The following is a 20,011-nucleotide window of genomic DNA, read 5'->3' on the forward strand; positions in this document are numbered from 1 at the left end:
TGGTGTCAGAGCATGTATTTGTTGGTCTGAGGTAATGTGGGGCAAGTACAGTGGGAAGAGGACGTCCTGTTCTTGGAGTGCTTCAGTATGCCTCTGGCCATCGTCTGAAACACTGAATCCTTTCAAACGATCCTTTATTCCCTTCAGTGAACGTAAGGGGCACATACAGCGTTTATGTTTCACAACTGAAGAGACATCAAAAGGCTGGACAGCTGATGCTGAAAAACAAAGTATTCAAAAAAGTTGTACGGAGGTAATGTGTTGTGAAAATAATGTTCAAATGAAATTCAGAAATAAAAACTGGATGGGATACATGCATTTATAAAAAATACATTTAAAAATATACAATCGGGCACATCTATGGTGTCACTTTAAAAAGCGAGACAGTAGTGTGTAGTTTTTAAGCATCTGCAGGATAATACCCGAAAAGTTGGGCTCCTTTCTCGCATCTTCCCGACCACACCCTTACGTGCAAACTCACTCTGCAGGCACACGCATGCCGCGTCCACGGAGCAGGAGGAGGAGCTGCAGGTTTCCAGGGAGACGCCATGTTTGGTAACGCACGTTGAGTCAGAGGAGTGGTGAGTCAGAGTCAGGAGGGAAGCTCTCATCGCAGGCCGTTCTCACAACTGGAGCCAAATATGGACAGACATAAACGGAGCATGGAGATGGACACGGTTCACAAGCGGTGTGAGAGCGGACGGGAGACGGCTATGCCTAGCGAACATTCGGCAGATTTTTAGCCAAATGACAAGTAGTCTCACTCCTAGTGACTTTTCCTTCCATCCCATGGTGCAGTCCCTTCTTCCTCTACCATAAGAAATAGCTCCAGACACAGCAAGAGGCTACCTCTCATTCACACTGGGGGAGGAGGGGGGTTCCCTCAAGTTCAGCAGAGCACAGCCTCCCCAGAAGCACCAATGAACATTTGGGCCCGCCAGGTCACATACATCGATGCTGAGGGGAGTGTGACCCTGGGATGCCAGTGTTCAGACCCAGGAGGGCTTCCTGTCATGTCCCTGCTTCTCACATATGGTTTGGCCTGTTGGATACTCCTTCTAGGATCTACTGCATGTCGACTTGCTGTAGTCTGCCAGTGGCTGAGGCCCAGTCCTCGAGACGTTACATTACTCCTGAGGTGCCATCGCCCGCATTTCATTTTATATCTTGGCTGCCTAGGAGACCAAAGTCACTTATAAGGCCTAGAACCCATTTGTACTGCTCCGGGGTACAGCAGTAGGGCCCTCCTGGACCTGCAGTTACTGTGTAACATGACATCCTCGACATGACAGCTGCAGGTCCATCACATGACACAACCCTGCACATGACGGCTGTAAGGTTTATGCATTTACAATTATATCCTGGATAAGGACCACACACGGTTAACCGTTCCTTTTACTTTTTAATTTCTTCAACAAGAATTGCAATGAAAAGTCTGGAATTTTTTTGTTTAGCAGTATAATATTCTGTAACTCTACAAATTTTTTGATCCTGTCCAGCAGAATTTTTGCATTGGAGTCCGGGCTTGGACTTCAGTCGAGTCTTGAATCCACATATGAATGGACTCAGTCTTGACTCAGTCTCAAACACCCGGGACTCGAAAAATCTTCCCAAGTCTATGGAGTATGTCTGCAGTCTATATGCAGCTGAACCCCCCCGCGCTGGGTTTTTTATAGTAGCCTCAGTGTTTTTCAGTATTGTGCACCCACCCACACAGTTAACTCCCATCCTCATCATGTCTGGTTCCAGAATCAATGTCAAATGTGATCAGCATGACAGTCATGTTGCAAGGAAATTAATAATTACTACATGATGCAGTGGAGGTGTGTTTCTGTTTGATATATCATTCATTTCTGAGCAGAAAATAATAATTTCTGAGTTGGTGCTTATTTAAAATACATTATTTAAATGTAAAATTTGAAGCATTTGTTTTGTCTTCACTTCATAGTTTTAAAAATTCAGATTTATGGTCTAGAATTGAACTTGTGTTTTTCTGGGCTTGGGCTCGGCTGCCCAGCTTTGGTACTGGACCCGGTCTCATCTTGGTCTCACCCCCCTGTTGGACTCAGACTAGACTTGGACTACAGTTGTTAATAATGTGGTCTTGACTACTACTCGAATAAGGTGGTCTCGAACACAATACTGTTCTCCAGTGACTGTCTACTCTCTCAGTACCTCCAGGGCGGACACTGAAAATGGCTTCACGGCCATTTGGATGCATCATTTCAGACAGACAATAAATATAAACGCTGCAGCGGTATGCCAATTGCAATCCGATCTTGGCCCTGATTGCAACGTACAATGCAAGGAGCACGCAGCCAATCAGGCAGAGAGGGGCAACAGGGGGCAGTGGCTTATTGGCATCAAGGTTCTGTGACCCCACTGCAGCTAAAAGTAAAATAGAGAGGACGACCTACTGTGGAGGGTGAAAAAGTCACGGGTCAAAGGAGAAGCTGGGGCTAAGAACGCTGTGAATGATGTCTAGGTGTGCAGTCATAGTGTCACTGTGTCGGGGGGGGGGGGCTGTATGACTCAGTTTTCAGACAGGCTTTGACCCCCTCCAAATGCCCCAAACTGATGACAGATTTTTAGGAGGGGAGGAAACACTTTCAGCGAGAGGAGGAAAGAGGTGCACACACGAATGGAGGGAGCAGAGTGGATATATTTAGAGGGAGGAGGCAGTGGGGGAAAGGGAGGTCTGCTGTGGAGGGGTTTTTCCAGAGAAGTATATTTAGCCTCCACTTAAAAAAAGAAAAGAAAAAAAAAACAGCATGTACAGTAGTAACTGCTGGGAAAGAATCTGATGTAACACACTGCAATAAAGGCACATGCACACATGCGCACACATGCGCACACATGCACTCTGGCTCACAGCACGCACACTGGAGGTTAACAATGCCCTCAGTGCGTGCAGCTCTCAACCCCATGTCGTAAAACACAACAGACCCTGCCGGACGCATTTTCTGCCATTAAAAAGCAGAAATAAAACTGCTGTGGTTTAAACACGTAAAACAGAAAGACATTATACCTCCCAGAAGTAGTATTTTATAAAGGATTAACTTTATAAAAGTTAGAGGTAAAATCACAACTTAAAACAAAAGTTTGCGAAGCGGCACTAGGAAAGACAGCATAGCCACACGCTTGTGGCGCAGAGACGAGTGTCCATGCTGGAGGGGGAGAGCGAGTGCATGAGAGCGGGAGCCGCGCTGACGCCATTTGTGGTTCTGATCACACTTCCTGTCTGCTGTACTGTTTGTGTGTCTTGTCTCCATGGCGACTGCCAGCTTATAAATACCAGGGAGAAGGAGAAGGAGAGAGAGTGAAAATAAGGACAAAACCATTACCACTAAATGGGACTGGACCCAATCTGGGCCTCTTGATTAAGTACAGACTGCTCTGGACCATGCTCTGCGGAGACAGGAAGCTGAGCTCACATGGCCAGGACTGAGAGGGACTCAGACTAGTCTGAAAAAGCCCAAAATAAAGAGGTGATGATATACCTACAATCCAACATTTTCATCACAGGAAGTGCTGTTCCGGGGAGGGGGTGGACCTTCAGCTCAGTGTTTCCTGTTTCATACACATGAATAATTACTTCTATGTTGCCATGACAACCCGAGGGGTTTTTGCAAGCTCTGGATCTGAGATCATAGATGGTTATAGATGTGTGAGTCACTGTCTATGAGGCGAGCGCACTGACACGGGCCCCGGCCATCACACCGCAGGCCTCAGAGAGCGACCTGACCCCTAAGAGCCACGCACATACAACTGCACATCCAGTAAGGTTACTACACAGCAGACACACACCTGGCAGGGGCAATGGTGTGACACAGCAGGGACACATTTATGCACGCCTGTAAAATGAACAGTCATCAATATTAAATCACAGACACAAACGAACAAAACTACCTCCAGCACCAAGCCAGACACCCGATTTGGGTCTCTTACAGGACTTTGTAGACATATACTGCATGATTCCTTATTAAATTATATTTGAACACCATCATTAGTACAAGCCAGTAAATATGCATCACAGTGAGTATAAATGGCTTCCCGCTTGATCTTCAGTAAGACATAAAATAAAAGTTCTCCTTCAAAATACAATAAACTTGAGAGTACCACCCCAGGTGACCCAGACACACCGAAGTGTGTACATTTGCCCCAAAGCGCATCTTTTAAGAGGCTGTATGACCCACATGCATGCACTCACACGACTACGCCTCCCAGAGCCTGTGTGTGCATGTCAGCCTGTTGCCAGGAGACGAGAGATGTGTGCGGTGTGCGTGTGTGTGAGGAATGTGTGACGCGCTCACTGTGCTTCGGAGGGGTGTGGCCCACAGAGCGGGCTCTTTTTCTCACAAGCCTCGAGGCTCGTGGCCGGATGGGAGGAGGTCATGGAGAGCAGGAGAGGTGGGGGGTTGGGGGTGCAGGGTCATAAAACACCTAATAGCGCATCCATTCATTGGTCTGCAAGCAAGATGACGGCTCAACATGAAACACACCTAGTTTAGGCTACATATAGTCAGAATTAAACGTACTGTAGATAACGACTGCCAGTCAGATCAAACGTACAGCTTAAATGAATACTGACATCAAACAAGTCATGACAGTAGAATATCTTGTTAATCAAGTACCATGACATTAAGTACTATGTTTTTCTTCCCTCATGTACATAAAAACGTATAATTAAACCTGACTCATCTGAAAACACACATAAAACCACCTCTCCTATTATATTCAAAGTATAAACAATAATATTGTTAGAATAGGTGCAAAAAAAGTAAAGGTTGAATTAAGGGGGGAGTTGCAGGACAGCCTGAGGCCCCCGTGCATGATAGGGAGCCGGAGGGGAGGTCAGACTGGAGCTCTGCAAACAGTTAGACTTTGTCTCGCTACAAAAAAAAGAAGAAAAAAAAAACGGAGCCCTGCCCTTCTACTCCCAGCTGTGTGGCTCTGTGGCCTCCCTGCCCCTTCCTGTGACTCGCCGTCCCAATGAGGGGAGGATGTGGGCTCTGACGCCGACAAAAAGGAATTCCCTCCTCTGGCCGGGAGCTCACTCTCGCCCCGTCTGGCTCTCCGGTGCGCACTTGCCTGCCGTCTGGATGGAAGAAGCTCAGAGGAGCCCAGCGGGGTTGTGGCCATGGAATCTATGAGCTAGCCGACTGTGGGTATGTACAGCGTGAAAACGTGTGCAGCCTTAACATCGCTGAACAGTTCCAGTGAGTAGCTTTTCTAGAAAAAAACTTGGAGGTTACAGTGGTTTTCTGTTGTTTTGGTTTTACTTATCAGAACATCTGTACTTTCATGAGAGTTTAAAATACTAAAATACGTGTATGCCTCGTGTATGTGTATTTCAGTTCTGGCTGTCTTCCTCTTACACAGTGTGCAAACACTGTCAGAGTATGCTGCTACTTTCACGGTGTGTTCTTTTTTTTTTTGATGTAAAACAATAGATTAGCTTTACTCAAAGTTCACGTGTGTGCTAAATGTAACTATGACTAGTAATGCTAGACAAGGTTCCACAGTCTGGCCATAAAGTGCCAACATGTTTCTGGTTTTGAAATTCAACAGTTATAGGGAAACAAAACGAATACAAAGGGAATCAGTAAGTGCTGCTTTTCGTAGCTCTCAGGCCAGAACCTCCTCCATAGTGACCTCCGCTGAGCAGGTACCCACTACCCTTACTCAGTGGTCTCCACACAAAGGCTCACCAACTGGCCTTTGGTTAGTGACGGCTCCAGTACCAGCTCTTGCATGCTTTCTGTGTGTGTGGGGACACTGCTACGATAATTAAATTTTGTGCACATTAAAGCTTAAGCAATACCTTGGATCGAGTCTAGACGTGGTCCAGGGGTTGGTGGGCAGCTGCAGAACTGGAGTTGGATGGTCTGTCTGGGGTGAGGGGTGGGTCTCTGAGCTGAGCCAGCTTCCTGACATTTATAAGTATAGGCTTGCTATTGGGGTTTGGCTGCGGGTCATGGCTACGGTGCATGTATAGGGATGGTTTTCAGAGCGCGGTCTGGGTACTGAGTCCAGTTCCTTCCAGCCTTCACTGCCCTCAGAACACAGACACACACGTTCAGGTTGTGGTACGTGGGTAGGGAGGTGCACAATGAGAAGCTCGGAGCAGCACAGGATCACTCTGTGTCTTTACCGTATCATTCAGTGATTCGTGTGACATTATCAACTCTGTAACATGTAGCCAAACCCCTCTTAATTAACAACACTACAACATAAAAGAGGAAAGGCAACCAGCAGCCGGCACCTTCTCAGTCAAAGCCGATAAGTTGCGGATAATATCAAAGACAACACATCGCTCTATCTGCGAGTGATGAGTCACACAAAAATGCCACCGTGTTAGGCTGCATTAGGCCTTTTTTGCATATTTACATGTTTACATAAGCCCACAATGGTTCACATGTCTTTGTGTTTATTAATAGTTTAGTTATGGCAAAAATATCTGTGCAGGGTAAATTCGTAAATGGCCTTTAATTATGACAAATCTCAAATCCTTTCTAAAGCTTTTTTGATAGACCACGTGCCACAACACATGAAAAATAGGACAGGAAGGAAAAAAGGATAGAAGCCTTTAAACCTCTATGCATATTTTTGTACCAATTATTAAATTAGCGAAACACCAATTCAAAGTAAAATGTATATAAATACAAATCTGAACGCAGCGATACACTGCATATGCAGCACTTCAACGCTGGACAGAGGAAGCTGCATTACTCTTTGGGACGGCAAAGTGAGGGTCTTTCCCAGTGTAGCTCTGAGGCACTGCGCCCAGACGTACGCCCAATGACTCAGGAGCGTCACGTGAGCATAAGCGTGGCTCACAGCCTGTGCCACTTTGCAAGGGGCGTGTCTCGGCACGGTGTCCCAAAGGGTGCGTAAGCTCTGCCGTGACCAGCGCCCTAAAATCCACAGTGCTAGAGCGATGTTATCCAACCTGTGGCCCTCAGAAGGTTTTCCTGTGTCCCCGTGCTCATTAGGACCCATTGTTCCATCCTATGACATGTGTGTGGGTATCAGGAGGAATTCTACATATTTGGGAATCAAATGTAGGACAGTGGAGTGCCAGTGGGTGGAAGAGGGAGTTGTTAGCTCCAACCTGGAGTTTGTTCCTTTACTCCATTGACCTGCCTTTCAGAAAGGGAGCCCACAGCTCTAAGACAGCTTCTAGTTTACTTAATTTTGATTACATTCGGACAGCATAGCCTCTGTGACAGGAGAGACACACTCAGGCAGCATAACCTATACAGTAGGTGAGACAAGTCAGGCAATATAGCCCCTACGACAGGAGAGACACACTGAGACAGCATAGCCCCTGCGACAGGAGAGACACACTCAGGCAGCATAGCCCCTACGGCAGGTGAGACACATTCAGACAGCGTAGCCCCTACAACAGGAGAGGCACACTCAGGCAGCATAGCCCCTTACGACAGGAGAGACACATTCAGACAGCGTAGCCCCTATGACAGGAGAGACACACTCAGGTAGCATAGCCCCTACAGCAGGTGAGACAATTCACTCAGCATCGCCCCTACGGCAGGTGAGACAATTCAGGCAGCATAGCCCCTACATCAGGAGACACAATTCATGCAGCATAGCCCCTATGACAGGAGAGACACACTCAGGCAGCATCGACCCTAAGGCAGGTGAGACAATTCAGGCAACATAGCCCCTACGACCAGAAAAACACACTCAGGTAGCATAGCTCCTATGGCAGGTGAGACACATTCAGATAGCATAGCCCCTTCAATAGGAGAGATACACTCAGGCAGCATAGCCCCTTCAATAGGAAAGACACACTGAAACAGCATAGCCCCTACGACAGGAGAGACACACTCAGGAGCTATGACAGGAGAGGCACACTCAGGCAGCATAGCCCCTACGACAGGAGAGACACACTCAGGCAGCATAGCCCCTACGACAGGAGAGACACACTCATGCAGCATAGCTCCTACAAAAGGAGAGACACACTCAGACAGCATAGCCCCTAAGGCAGGTGAGACACATTCAGACAGCATAGCCCCTACAACAGGAGAGGCACACTCAGGCAGCATAGCCCCTATGACAGGAGAGGCACACTCAGGCAGCATAGCCCCTACGACAGGAGAGGCACACTCAGACAGCATAGCCCCTACGACAGGAGAGACACACTCACGCAGCATAGCTCCTACAAAAGGAGAGACACACTCAGACAGCATAGCCCCTAAGGCACGTGAGACACACTCAGACAGCATAGCCCCTACAACAGGAGAGGCACACTCAGGCAGCATAGCCCCTACGACAGGAGAGGCACACTCAGGCAGCATAGCCCCTACGGCAGGAGAGGCACACTCAGGCAGCATAGCCCCTACGACAGGAGAGGCACACTCAGGCAGCATAGCCCCTACGACAGGAGAGGCACACTCAGGCAGCATAGCCCCTATGACAGGAGAGGCACATTCAGGCAGCATAGCCCCTACGACAGGAGAGGCACACTCAGGCAGCATAGCCCCTACAACAGAAGAGGCACATTCAGGCAGCATAGCCCCTATGACAGGAGAAACAATTCAGGCAGCATCGCCCCTACGGCAGGTGAGACAATTCAGGCAACATAGCCCCTACGACCAGAGAGACACACTCAGGCTGCATAGCTCCTATGGCAGGTGAGACACATTCAGATAACGCAGCCCCTACATCAAGTGAGACACACTCAGACACCATAGAGAGACACCCTCAGACAGCATAACCTCTATGACAGGTGAGACACAGTCAGGCAGCAAAGCCCCTACAGCAGAAGAGACACACTCAGATAGCATCGCCCCTATGACAGGAGACACACTCAGACAGCATCGCCCATATGACAGGAGACACACACAGGCAGCAAAGCCCCTTCAATAGGAGAGACACACTCAGACAGCATCGCCCATATGACAGGAGACACACTCAGGCAGCATCGCCCATATGACAGGAGACACACTCAGACAGCATCGCCCATATGACAGGAGACACACTCAGACAGCATTGCCCATATGACAGGAGACACACTCAGACAGCATTGCCCATATGACAGGAGACACACTCAGACAGCATCGCCCATATGACAGGAGACACACTCAGGCAACAAAGCCCCTTCAATAGGAGAGACACACTCAGATAACATCACCCCTATGACAGGAGACACACTCAGGCAGCAAAGCCCCATCAATAGGAGAGATACACTCAGACAGCATCACCCATATGACAGGAGACACACTCAGGCAGCAAAGCCCCTTCAATAGAAGAGACACACTCAGACAGCATCACCCATATGACAGGAGACACACTCAGGCAGCAAAGCCCCATCAATAGGAGAGACACACTCAGACAGCATCACCCATATGACAGGAGACACACTCAGGCAGCAAAGCCCCTTCAATAGAAGAGACACACTCAGACAGCATCACCCATATGACAGGAGACACACTCAGGCAGCAAAGCCCCTTCAATAGAAGAGACACACTCAGACAGCATCACCCCTAGGGCAGGTGAGATACATTCAGGCAGCATAGAGAGACACACCAAGACAGCATAACGCATTTCCAGTAAAATGGTTTTGGATCCTGGAAAAGTTTTGAATGACTTCATGGGCATGGGTGATCAGGGGCATGTTTAGAGGGGAGGGGGAACTGGAAGCGAGAAGAAACCAGGAGAGGCAGTAGCCACATTCTGCCCAGCAGTGAATAACACCAGGCAGAGAAAACAAAGCAGACAGGCAGTAGGGCCATAGCGATCTGCTATTTCCTCCCATGTTTCAATGGATACCCCAAAACCCAAAAACGTCGCAATGGCAGCAAGCCAATGAACAAACAGCCAACATGTCGAGTCTCAACTCACAATCTGGGGATCCAAATCTAACAAGCCTGCAGAACAGTTCTAAGCAGTGAACCCCACTCACATGTCGACATAAACTCCGCCGGTCTCATATAAAGCTTGCTATGAGTGAGAGCTCCTCCATTTTCCCTCTGAAAAAGGGACCCTAGCCTGTGGAGGAAGTTAGCCGAGGTCTGGAATTTCCCCAGATGTAAGATGTCACTTATTTGAAAAACGTTCATGCAAACATACGTATGTGTATTGATATTTGGTAGCTTGTTACTTACTATACCATGTAAGTATGAGTAGGAACCATTATATTCCCAACATATTTCATAACAATTCCACATTTTTATTATCGTGGCCACAAGATTATAGCCATACAGTCAAGCTCACAGGACACTTTTAACCAACCAGACGCGCATCCTGACTTGCACGTCATTCTCCAGACCATGAGGGGGCGCACTTTTTGGCTGTTACATGCGTGGGTGAGTGACATGCTGCAAACAGGAAAGCTGGAGCGAGCACAAGGAGGCGAGACTTTGAGCGGCTAGTGAGGCCCACCTGCTGGACCCATACCTGTAAGCAAATGTGTAGCTCAAAGGTATCGGCAGTGGCTGGTGCTGCTGGGCTCGGGGGTGGCCCTGCTTGGCCGCTCCTAGGCTTCTGTAACTGAAATGCTGACTTCATGAGGCCATAGGGGGCTACCAGACAGTCTGAGTGGGAAATAAAAGGAAGAGGAGGATACTGACTGACCACGGCCTGGGAAAAAAAAGAAACTGGTGAGCAAACAAAAGAGCAAACAGACGGATTAAAGATTGTCAAACGACCCGAGTTCGGGTCCCCTTCCATTTAGCCAGAGTGTGTTTGTTCTGGTTTGTTATTACTAATTATGAGCACGCCTGGACCGACACCTTTAGAAGTTGCCGCTGTTGCCATTCTCTGGCGCCCCCCTTCCCCCGACCACCCAAGTCATGGCACAAAAGAGCAACTTGATCCTGGAACCCGCCCCCCACCCCTCCAGCATCCGTACTGCTGGCCAGGGGAATTCCTGGCAGAGTGATTTTGGGATTAGAGACTGAATCACATTGCCAGGGATTTCCAATGGCTGACATGAAGTGAGCAGCGGGCAGGTGTGTGAAACTCACTGGCCGGCCGAGAAGAGGGAAGGAGCGCCGCGGACCTCATCTGCATCAGGACTTAGCGCACATGTGAACACTGTGCTCTCCATCCATGTTCACAGTGGTTAAGTTCTGCTGCATTAGGGCCTTCCCCTGCCCAGCTGTATCCAGAAGGCCGGCTTAACCCTATACTGCTCTACTATGCCACCCTAGCACTGGCCAGAGGAAATCTGGCTGTCTGGTTTTTTACCTTCAACCATAGGCCATCTCTCCCTCTGTCCTGCAGCCTGTACCTTTATACACAATCGTAGTCCTCCACAGGGAAAACATTTCCATGGACTCTCAATAAACATCCATCCCTGTTAGCATGTGTGTGTGTACACAGACAGTGTGTAAAGTGCACTGCATTGTACTTGGGTCTTACCACCCCATTTGTGTGATGGGGCTCTCAGCTAGCCAGCACCTGCAGGCTCTCACAGCTCCCGCAAAGCCCTTGGCAGCAGCCTTCCAGTCCCTCATGGGCTCGTCTCCCGTGCCTGCTGCGCTGATAATCAGCGTCTCACCGGAGCTGGCTCAGTTCAGCAGGAACAGGAGCCCCGCGCCACTAGGGGGCGCTGGGGACATTACAGGTATTCCACCTACTAAGCCAAAGCCCCCAGTCCTCAGAGGGATCCATGCTGTACAAACAGATGCGACAACAAACGAATATCGAGAGGAAAGCACAGCAAGAAGAGAGCCAGCTGGTTCTCCCTAGAAAGCAAGTCCCTTCTTCTACAGTCTCCTTTATACATTTCACATTTTACCAGAAATCAAAAGCTTATTATACACATGTTTAACACTTTTAGCAGCTGGTGTTTATAAGCATCTTTACAAAGTTTATACAGGACATTCTGCTGTGATGCCACGACAGGAGAGCCATCGCTCGCATTACACCAGCATTGTCCAGGAGTGCATTTTCCTTTTTACTGAAATACCTTTCATGTACCAAAGATGCTTTATGAGAACAGCAGGCAATCTCCTCAGCAAATTTCCCATGTCATGCTATGGTTCTTTTTAATTTCTTTTTGCAATAAAATGTATATTTTACAACATGCAGCAAGTGTCTTTGGCCCTCATTTAGAGAACTCAGGGGACCCGAGTTTCGAACTGACACATCTCATGTGCGTCACTCTCTCACCCTTTCATTTCCCTGATTACAGCAGCCCTACACCACGACCTTTGCCTCCCCATTTGCTTGTGTAAAGAAAGAGTTTTTGACTGACATCACCCAGAAAATGTAACCATGACAACAAACAAAAACATGTGCAAAAAAATGCAGCATCATTCGGATTCCAACACTTTTTCTATAATAATAATAATTATTATTATTATTGTTGTTGTTGTTATTATTATTAATAATAATAATACATAGAGAGAATAAAAATAACTCCTTCAGTATGCATGAAACATATTTAAATGCTTTAGAATAAGATGCATATTGTAATCTAAATTCAAGAAATTATTCTATGCATAATTAGCACAAAGTTTTATGAGCTGATTATCTGAATCATGTAATAGTTATTTGAACAGGGGAAATATATTGGAAAACTCCACCGGCATAAGTGGAACGGGGGAAGAGGCCTGTCACACTTCTAACTCCAGCAAGGTGGTGCTTCAGAAGGGCTCTATCTCAGACGAACAGTTAGCGGTCACGACGAAGTGGCCAGCCGTCTGAATATTTCCACGGTCTCAGAAATAACCCACCACCAAGAACAATCTCCATCAGCAGAGAACTACTTCCTGTTTTCGAAAAAGTGAGAGTCAGGGGCTGATGCATTGCTCAGTGCAGACCCTCAATTAGACCGGCAAGCCTATGTGGCTGACGGTGAGAGACGTTACCACAGAAACGTAACAGGTAAACAGGGAGAGAGATAAGGAGGGGTAGAGATTATGGCCTGGGTGCCTCCCCTGTACACAGTACAGCTTTGTGGGAGCTCCTTCTTTAAAGAAAGATTATCGATTTACCTTTCATATCTGCCGTCTGCGAGACGGGCTTTACAGCTGTGTCACTGCACATCTCATTCCAGGTTTATCTGCACACCTTTGCATTTCCACAACTTTCCCTCAGAGTGCAATACAATACACGCTTTTCTCCTGCCCTCAGATTCCTGCCGTTTCACTCCCTCTCCTCCTCAGCCAGTTCTGCACAAAGTGTGCATTGTCCCTGGCCTGTGTGACAATTCTTCCGGTCAGCAGACGCTATCCAGACACCATCAGTTTGACATTTGGGAAGGAATGACAGAGAGGCGACAGATTATGGGCTTATGATTATGGCCACGCTTTCAGTTAATAATTAAGCAAAACCCTCAGAAAAACCCAAGATCTGGCTTTTTATGTTTTAAAAGATATTCATTACCTGTGTGCTTTCATCCATCCACCCATCTTCGAACCGCTTATCCTGGTCAGGTCATAGGCCTGTATGATTTTGCTGTCCTTCTATACCGGATTATGGCCTGTTTCAACCATTTTCAAATTTTTCCAACACTGATATGGAGAGAGATGTGTTGATGTTTTAACCTATACCATTTATACAGTGCTAAGGGTTTGACATTCATTTCTCCATGGGAGAATGACACAATAACATTTTGGGAAGCTGCCATGAACCAACAGGGGGTGATCAGCACCACACAGGCCAGTGGAAACCATAGTTTCCTCATCGTTGGCCACAAGACATGGCTCACAAGTGTTGATTGCTCCAACTAGGTGGGTGGGAGAGTCTTCCCTTGCTGAGCTTAAAGCCTTGAAAAGGGATACCTGCCGTGCACGTGTGGTTCCACACATGTGGGTATTAGAGGACGACCACCACCTCCTATCTGCAAGGGAATTCTAGAGGATGACTTCCCTAAATGGACCGTTACCTTATAACAGACCCCCGATTCTCTAATGTTCCCTCTGCACATCACTGTAACTTAATTCATCATTCGTTTGATTTTACTGAGCTACCCTCTGTTTAGTTTCAGTGAGTTACACACATTACACTTTTATACTAATAGGCTGCAATAGGCATAAACCAGTTCAGGAGTCAAGTATACTTCTGCCCAAGAAATTAAATACCCCTTTTTCAAAAGAAGTTTGGCTATTCATCAGAAATAATATTGGCAACCAGTCTTGATATCACTGATAGACATGATGAGGAGGTATGAAACAGTAGAAGAATAGTACTTTGTGAAATCCCTTTGTGTGCTAGATTTGTTGATCTAATTAAATTAATTATAGATTGTTAAGTAGATAACCAGGTCCATATACAGTCAAATCATGGTCACTGTTTGTGAGCCACAAAAACAAAAAGCACTTCTTGGTCAGACAGGTGAGTCTGGGACCCATAGATATTGAAACTGTCTGGACCAGCTGGTCAGAGATCAGCTTATAGCATGGGTAGCCAACCCTAACCCTGGAGTGCCTGTATACAGTTTTTCTATCCTACCAGGTCTCTGATAGGGGCAGAGTGGCCGCTCTGAGGCTAGGGATCTGAGCTGGCAATTGGAAGGTCCCATGAATGCCAGGAGTGATTCTACTCCACTGCGCCCTTGAGCAAGGCCCATGGTGGGTACGACATTGACCTACATCCAGCCCTGCAAGCAGGTCCTCCAACATCCAGCATGCACTCCTTACCTCTTCTCTTCTCTGGTCTCTGATGAACCACACCTAATCTCAGGCAGATAGTAACTCATAAGGAAAAAAATCTGCTGGATACCAGTACTCCAGGATCTGGGTTGCCGACACCTGTCTTATAGGCTTGTAAGGTCTTTTTTCAATGCTCTACCAAACCCACTTGTTTTCACTTATTAGAAATATCAGACACAAAACACTATGTTTAACTGCCACTTAACCCTAACCCTCCTTTGAATAGAAGGCTATAAAATGGAAACTGTTTAATTGTATTTCAAAGTTTACAGCTATACTTTTGAGGTTTTAATGTCTTCCTCAAATCATTAGTACAAATAAAGAGCTACTGATATTGTTGTCTACTGTAAGACACTGCATTTACTGCTTCAAATAAAATGTATTAACAGTTAATCTACTTAGCACCGCTTCTGAGATTTCACAGAACTGACCTTGGTCCTATTTATCACAAAATTAAATTGTAACTGACAGTATGTTAACACAGTAACAGGCAAACAAAACATTTTCAGTAGGAAAACTTGCTTTTACGTGTATATCCCTCATACAGCCTGAATGAGTAATGAACATGGTGGACTGTAAAGAAGGGGAACACAGATCAAATATTGCCAGTGTGTACTTTAGTATGGTAAGTGAGATCTGATTAGTCTGTAGAAAAGTACAAGGTAGGCATGCTTAACTACAGAGTTGAGTGAAATATTCAGGGAAGATCCCCCCCAAATGCGGGCTCGCTCAATCCCACCAGCCATGCATTGGGATTCTCAACAAGGGCACCAATGGGGGCAGGAATGGCAGTAATCCATACCTACCTTGCCTGGACTGTGCGTTCAATAGACCAGATTGACATTCCTCAATTGAGAAGTTATGAAGCATTTCATTTAATCCGACTATAGTAATTGTGCTATTCATTCACTGCAATCTGTGAATCAAGCTTCCCACAAACCACATGAAATTTTTATTTTTTTTTAAACCTTGAGGCACAGGTTTAGCTACAATGTTTGTCATGAACCTGAAGAATATCCCAGAAAATACAGGCCGGGTAACAGCCTAGATGGGACACCAATCTGTAACTGGGTACCCACGATGAACAATTTAAAGAGATATCCCATATAAACACAGGGGAACATGCAAACTCTGCATAGTCAGAATGAAACCCTCGAATGAAATCTAACTAATTCCAAATACAACGATGATGGGACACGATGGAGTGATTTGACTTCCCAGGAGCATGGTGCATAGAGATGCGCCACAGCAATGCAAATATGCGCACATTAAGTATTCTGACGGTAGAAAACAAATGGCAGCATGGAACAAAGCGAAATCCTGGCAATTTCATGTGTTTTTAGCACCCCAAAAAAGTATCCGGGAAAATAGTACGTATGGTTACCCTACTGTATGGTGCTTTATAAATGGTGGGCTATTGGAATAAGCCTGTGTTTGTTAACTTAGATACAGGTTCCAGTTTTACTACTAGGACGCTCCCTACAGGTGATTAAAGGACCGTACGGAGCAGAGTTCATTCGAGACGCAGAAACGGAAGCTCCTGTCTTACGTTACCAGAGCAGGTCCGCCGGGTGAAATCCACCTACAGAAGCAAGGAACAGTCGGGTATTTATTTTCAAACGATATGTCACCAAATACTCTCATAATCTCTATCTCATAATCTCTATTTTTTGCCTCCCCCGAAGGTCTTTCCGCTCACTTCTTGCTTTGAACGCGCACTTTCTCCTCAGAGGTGGAGGGAGCGGGAAAACCGCGTGAGCTTGTTGAACGTGTTCCTGCCCGCGCGGCCAAAATAACCGCCAGTGATCATTGTACTTCTGCTTGAAGATTTTTAGTACAAGTTTCTTTCATTTTTTGAAATAGTTTTCACTTGTCAGTCACGAACTCCTCCAAAATATCTTTACTTCATTTTAATAGACATTTTAAAACAAAACATTTCCTGGATTTATATATAATGAGGTGTACATAGGCATGAAGTGGTTGGATAATGCAGACTTAACTGCGGGGGTGAGTTACCGTACTTTGTGCGGTGGAAAAGCGCCCTTAAGGTACTAAGCAGTATTTTACAAACGCAGTATTACTTTAACTTTACTGCTTTTACGTTTTTCCACAAGATGGCAGCATTTAACAAACTAATCACAAATTCCCAGTTGCACCTTGAACACATAGTCTACTGAAGATTAAACAAACGCACTGAATTCAAGTTTTACATAAATCCAGTTTTCAACCTTGCAGTATAGTGTCGTGGAGAATCTTGAACATATCCCAGGAAGCAGACGAGACAAGGAAGGTGACACCCTGGACGGGATGCCAGTCCAACACAGGGTAGGACGGGAGGACGTCCTAGGCGGGATGCCAGTCCATCACAGGGCACAAGGCAGAGGACACCCTGGGCAGGATGCCAGTGTATCACAGGGTAAGACAGGGGACCATCCTGGACAGGATGCCTGTACAACACAGGGTAGGACGGAGGGACACCCTGGACGGGATGCCAGTGTATCACAGGGTAAGACAGGGGGCCATCCTGGACAGGATGCCTGTACAACACAGGGTAGGACAGGGGGACACCCTGGACGGGATGCCAGTCCAACACAGGGTAGGACAGGGGGACACCCTGGACGGGATGCCAGTCCAACACAGGGTAGGACGAGGGGACTCCCTGGACTGGATACCAGTACATCATAGGGCACGAGGCAGGGGCCACCCTGGGTGGGATGCCTGTCCAACACAGGGTAGGACGAGGGGACTCCCTGGACGGCATGCCAGTACATCGAAGGGTAGTATGGGGGACACCCCAGACGGGATGCCAGTCCATCACGGGACACACACACAATCAAGGGTAACTTAGTGAAGCCAGATAAGGAAAGTCTGTAAGAAAACATGGACTGGGGGAAGAGGAATGGGAAGAGAGGATATGAAAGAGCAGGAAGATGGGATGAGAAGGAGTAGGTGGTCATGGAACAGCACAACATCCATTCCACAAAACAAACAGTCAAATATGGAAGTAAATATAAGAGAAATCAGAGAAGTACAGTTTTGCTTAAGAGTGACAGCTATCTTTCTTCTCTCCGGTCAGTCTGGCAGCATTAGAGACAAAGGTCTCAGCAACCAGCAAGGGGAAGATGATTGTGGCATCAGCGTAGACCTACAGGGGACAAAATTCCCCTCATCACACAGCCGTCTGTTAAAAGATGCGACAGAGTCACTGCACAGGAGATGCATTCTGCCTCCATGTGCTGCTGTACTCAGAATGAAAACCTTATACCTTCACAGGCTTGGCATCCATGCGGATCTTCCCCCATGACACGGCTTCATCGGGGCGCGCCCCTGAATCAGATCCATCAAACTCCTGTGCTGTGTTCACGTACACAGAGAAGTCTGCACCATTTCTCTGAGTAAAGGATCCATAAGAGAAACCATGACGTCAACAGAGATCATCTGGACCTATATCTTAGTCACCCTATAACAGGAGCACAGGCATGGTGACCCTCGGTTAAAGACGCATTTTTCAAGATTCAAGTTACCATGAGATTGGCATTAGCGATGTGGTGCTTAACTAGTCCACCTCCCAGGATAATCATTCCAGAGCGCTTGGCAAACACAGCCATGTTGTCCATACTTCGGATATCTATAATGAATCACAAAACTTTACAGTACATATCAACACTGTACTGCATTTCAGCTGTAAAACACAATCACGAAGGTGCATGAAACTCCAAGGGAACTAAATCAGGGCACCATTCCTCTGTGTCTCACCCTCAACTATATCTAGAATAAGCCCAGGGTTCTTGTAGGAGTGGAAGTAGATCATATCACCCAGGGAACCGTCCGTCAAGGCTGGACTGAACACAGGAATGTCATTCTGAGATACACAGAAACACTTCAGTTAGTTCAGACAGAGTGATATGCTTTTAAATTTCCCATTTTAATTTTTTAATGTGCATTTATTTAAAGGGCCTCCTGATCTGGATCCTCTGGAAGATACTCGTGAAATGAAAGCAGCTTCCATGAAGATTTTGCCAGTGCCACATTTTAGCTCAAGCTGGGAAAGCAAGTACTATTTGAACAAAAACAGGGCAAAAATTATTGGTGTTTGAAAGGATGTATATTGTACAGAGAAGACATCTCACCTTGTAGGCCCAGTAGTACACAGACTCTGGGTTGTTAATCTCTTTGCCAAGACGATGGATCATTTTAGATGGAGTCCAGTGTGTACCCTGGCAAAGAGAGAGCAGACAGCCAATTACCAGGCCCTCAGACACTGACACTATTCACAGACCATTCCCAGTGAGACCCACCTCAGTTTTCTGTTCTTCAACCATCTGATCCAGGATGGGCATCACCCAGTCTTCAAACTTGCAGTAGTTGTCATTGGGCACCAGGAGGTTCCCTATCCTGCATTAGGAGGGAGGCCAGTCAGTGGGGAGAGGCAGGTAAGTAAGACGGCTGCGATCGAGGTGGGTGTGGTGCTCAGTCACCAAACTTCCGGGTCAAAATCCCACTCAGCTACCTGTTGATGCCCCTCTGCCTCAGCTCTCTGCCTGGCAGACTGAAATCTCCCAGGAAAGTGGGGGCCAGGCACTTGATCATGTCCTCTTCTATTCCACCGGCTGTGGTGACAATCACATCCACCTGAAAAAGAACAAAAAGACAGCTTATCACGTCTTGCTGGAAAGTGAATTTAAAAGAATTTAGGAATTTTATGAAGCATGACAAAATGGATTTTACCATCTTGTGCTGGACAAGGTACCGGATGGTCTCCCTCACTCCAGAGCTGATCAGGTTGGAGGTATACCCAAGAAAGATGGTGCAACCCAAGCGTGGCTGCTGAGAATCAGTGTCACATTCACCCACCTCCTCCAATGGCTCCAGTCGCTTTTCAATCTGCAGCGGAAGTAAATTATACTCGCTTATAGTTATTACTGTCCTTAATTTAATAATCTCTCAGGCAGAACATCATATGTGGTGTCCTCTCTCACCATCTTGTTGATCTCCTGCACAGCCTGTGCGAAGCTGCTGGCCTGGAAGCCGGTGGTGAGGTAAGACTCCAGCAGCGCCTTGTGATCCACTCCCTGGTTAAAGTCGTAGCCCTTGATTTGAGGCAGGTCCTCAGGGAGGGGGGAGCTCTCCTTCAGCACTGCCTCGTGGGCCGCAGCACGGGCCAGTTCAGACATAGCTTCTCTCACACAAAGGCTAGAAAGGATGCTCATCTTAGACATTCAGCTATTGTATACTAAACAATGCATCTGTGTAACTCCTTAAGGGGCATACTAATTTCTGGAAATTCTTTTTGTATTGAATGTTTGTTTATTTTAACAGTATAGGCTTATACTATGACAGAACAGTTAAACAACCAGAAGAGAAAAAAACAGAAGTAAAATGAG

The 20,011-nt window shown here is 46.7% G+C and overlaps 1 protein-coding gene and 2 long non-coding RNA genes across 7 annotated transcripts in view; 1 reads left to right on the top strand and 2 right to left on the bottom strand.

The window, feature by feature from the left end:
- LOC140581613 (uncharacterized) lies at positions 1–16,382 on the bottom strand. Of its 2 annotated transcripts, XR_011984711.1 has the most exons (6): positions 16,327–16,382; positions 16,182–16,209; positions 13,360–13,487; positions 11,389–13,202; positions 10,423–10,559; positions 1–1,175 (listed from the first exon to the last, which is right to left on the bottom strand). It is a non-coding gene; the product is annotated as an uncharacterized lncRNA (long non-coding RNA). The 2 variants fall into 2 exon arrangements; XR_011984710.1 differs by lacking the exon at positions 16,327–16,382 and having other exon boundaries at positions 16,182–16,317.
- Positions 16,275–20,011, top strand: part of LOC140581612 (uncharacterized) — a 6,551-nt gene continuing 2,814 nt past the window's right edge. The window contains exons 1-3 of one of the 4 annotated variants that reach the window (XR_011984707.1): positions 16,275–16,634; positions 16,863–18,104; positions 18,582–19,823. This is a non-coding gene — a long non-coding RNA (uncharacterized lncRNA). Of the gene's footprint in view, positions 16,635–16,862; positions 19,824–20,011 lie in introns of those variants that run through there. The other 3 variants (XR_011984708.1, XR_011984709.1, XR_011984706.1) reach the window with 3 other exon arrangements.
- On the bottom strand, positions 16,689–19,801 carry LOC140581611 (deoxyhypusine synthase-like). The gene is made up of 9 exons (XM_072704851.1): positions 19,607–19,801; positions 19,356–19,511; positions 19,138–19,259; positions 18,926–19,022; positions 18,758–18,844; positions 18,384–18,489; positions 18,152–18,255; positions 17,893–18,018; positions 16,689–17,772 (listed from the first exon to the last, which is right to left on the bottom strand). The coding sequence occupies exons 1-9, from the start codon at positions 19,799–19,801 to the stop codon at positions 17,668–17,670; spliced, it is 1,098 nt and encodes a 365-aa protein (XP_072560952.1). The 3' UTR covers positions 16,689–17,667.

This window comes from Paramormyrops kingsleyae, chromosome 22 (assembly GCF_048594095.1).
Source record: "Paramormyrops kingsleyae isolate MSU_618 chromosome 22, PKINGS_0.4, whole genome shotgun sequence".
NCBI lineage: Eukaryota > Metazoa > Chordata > Actinopteri > Osteoglossiformes > Mormyridae > Paramormyrops > Paramormyrops kingsleyae.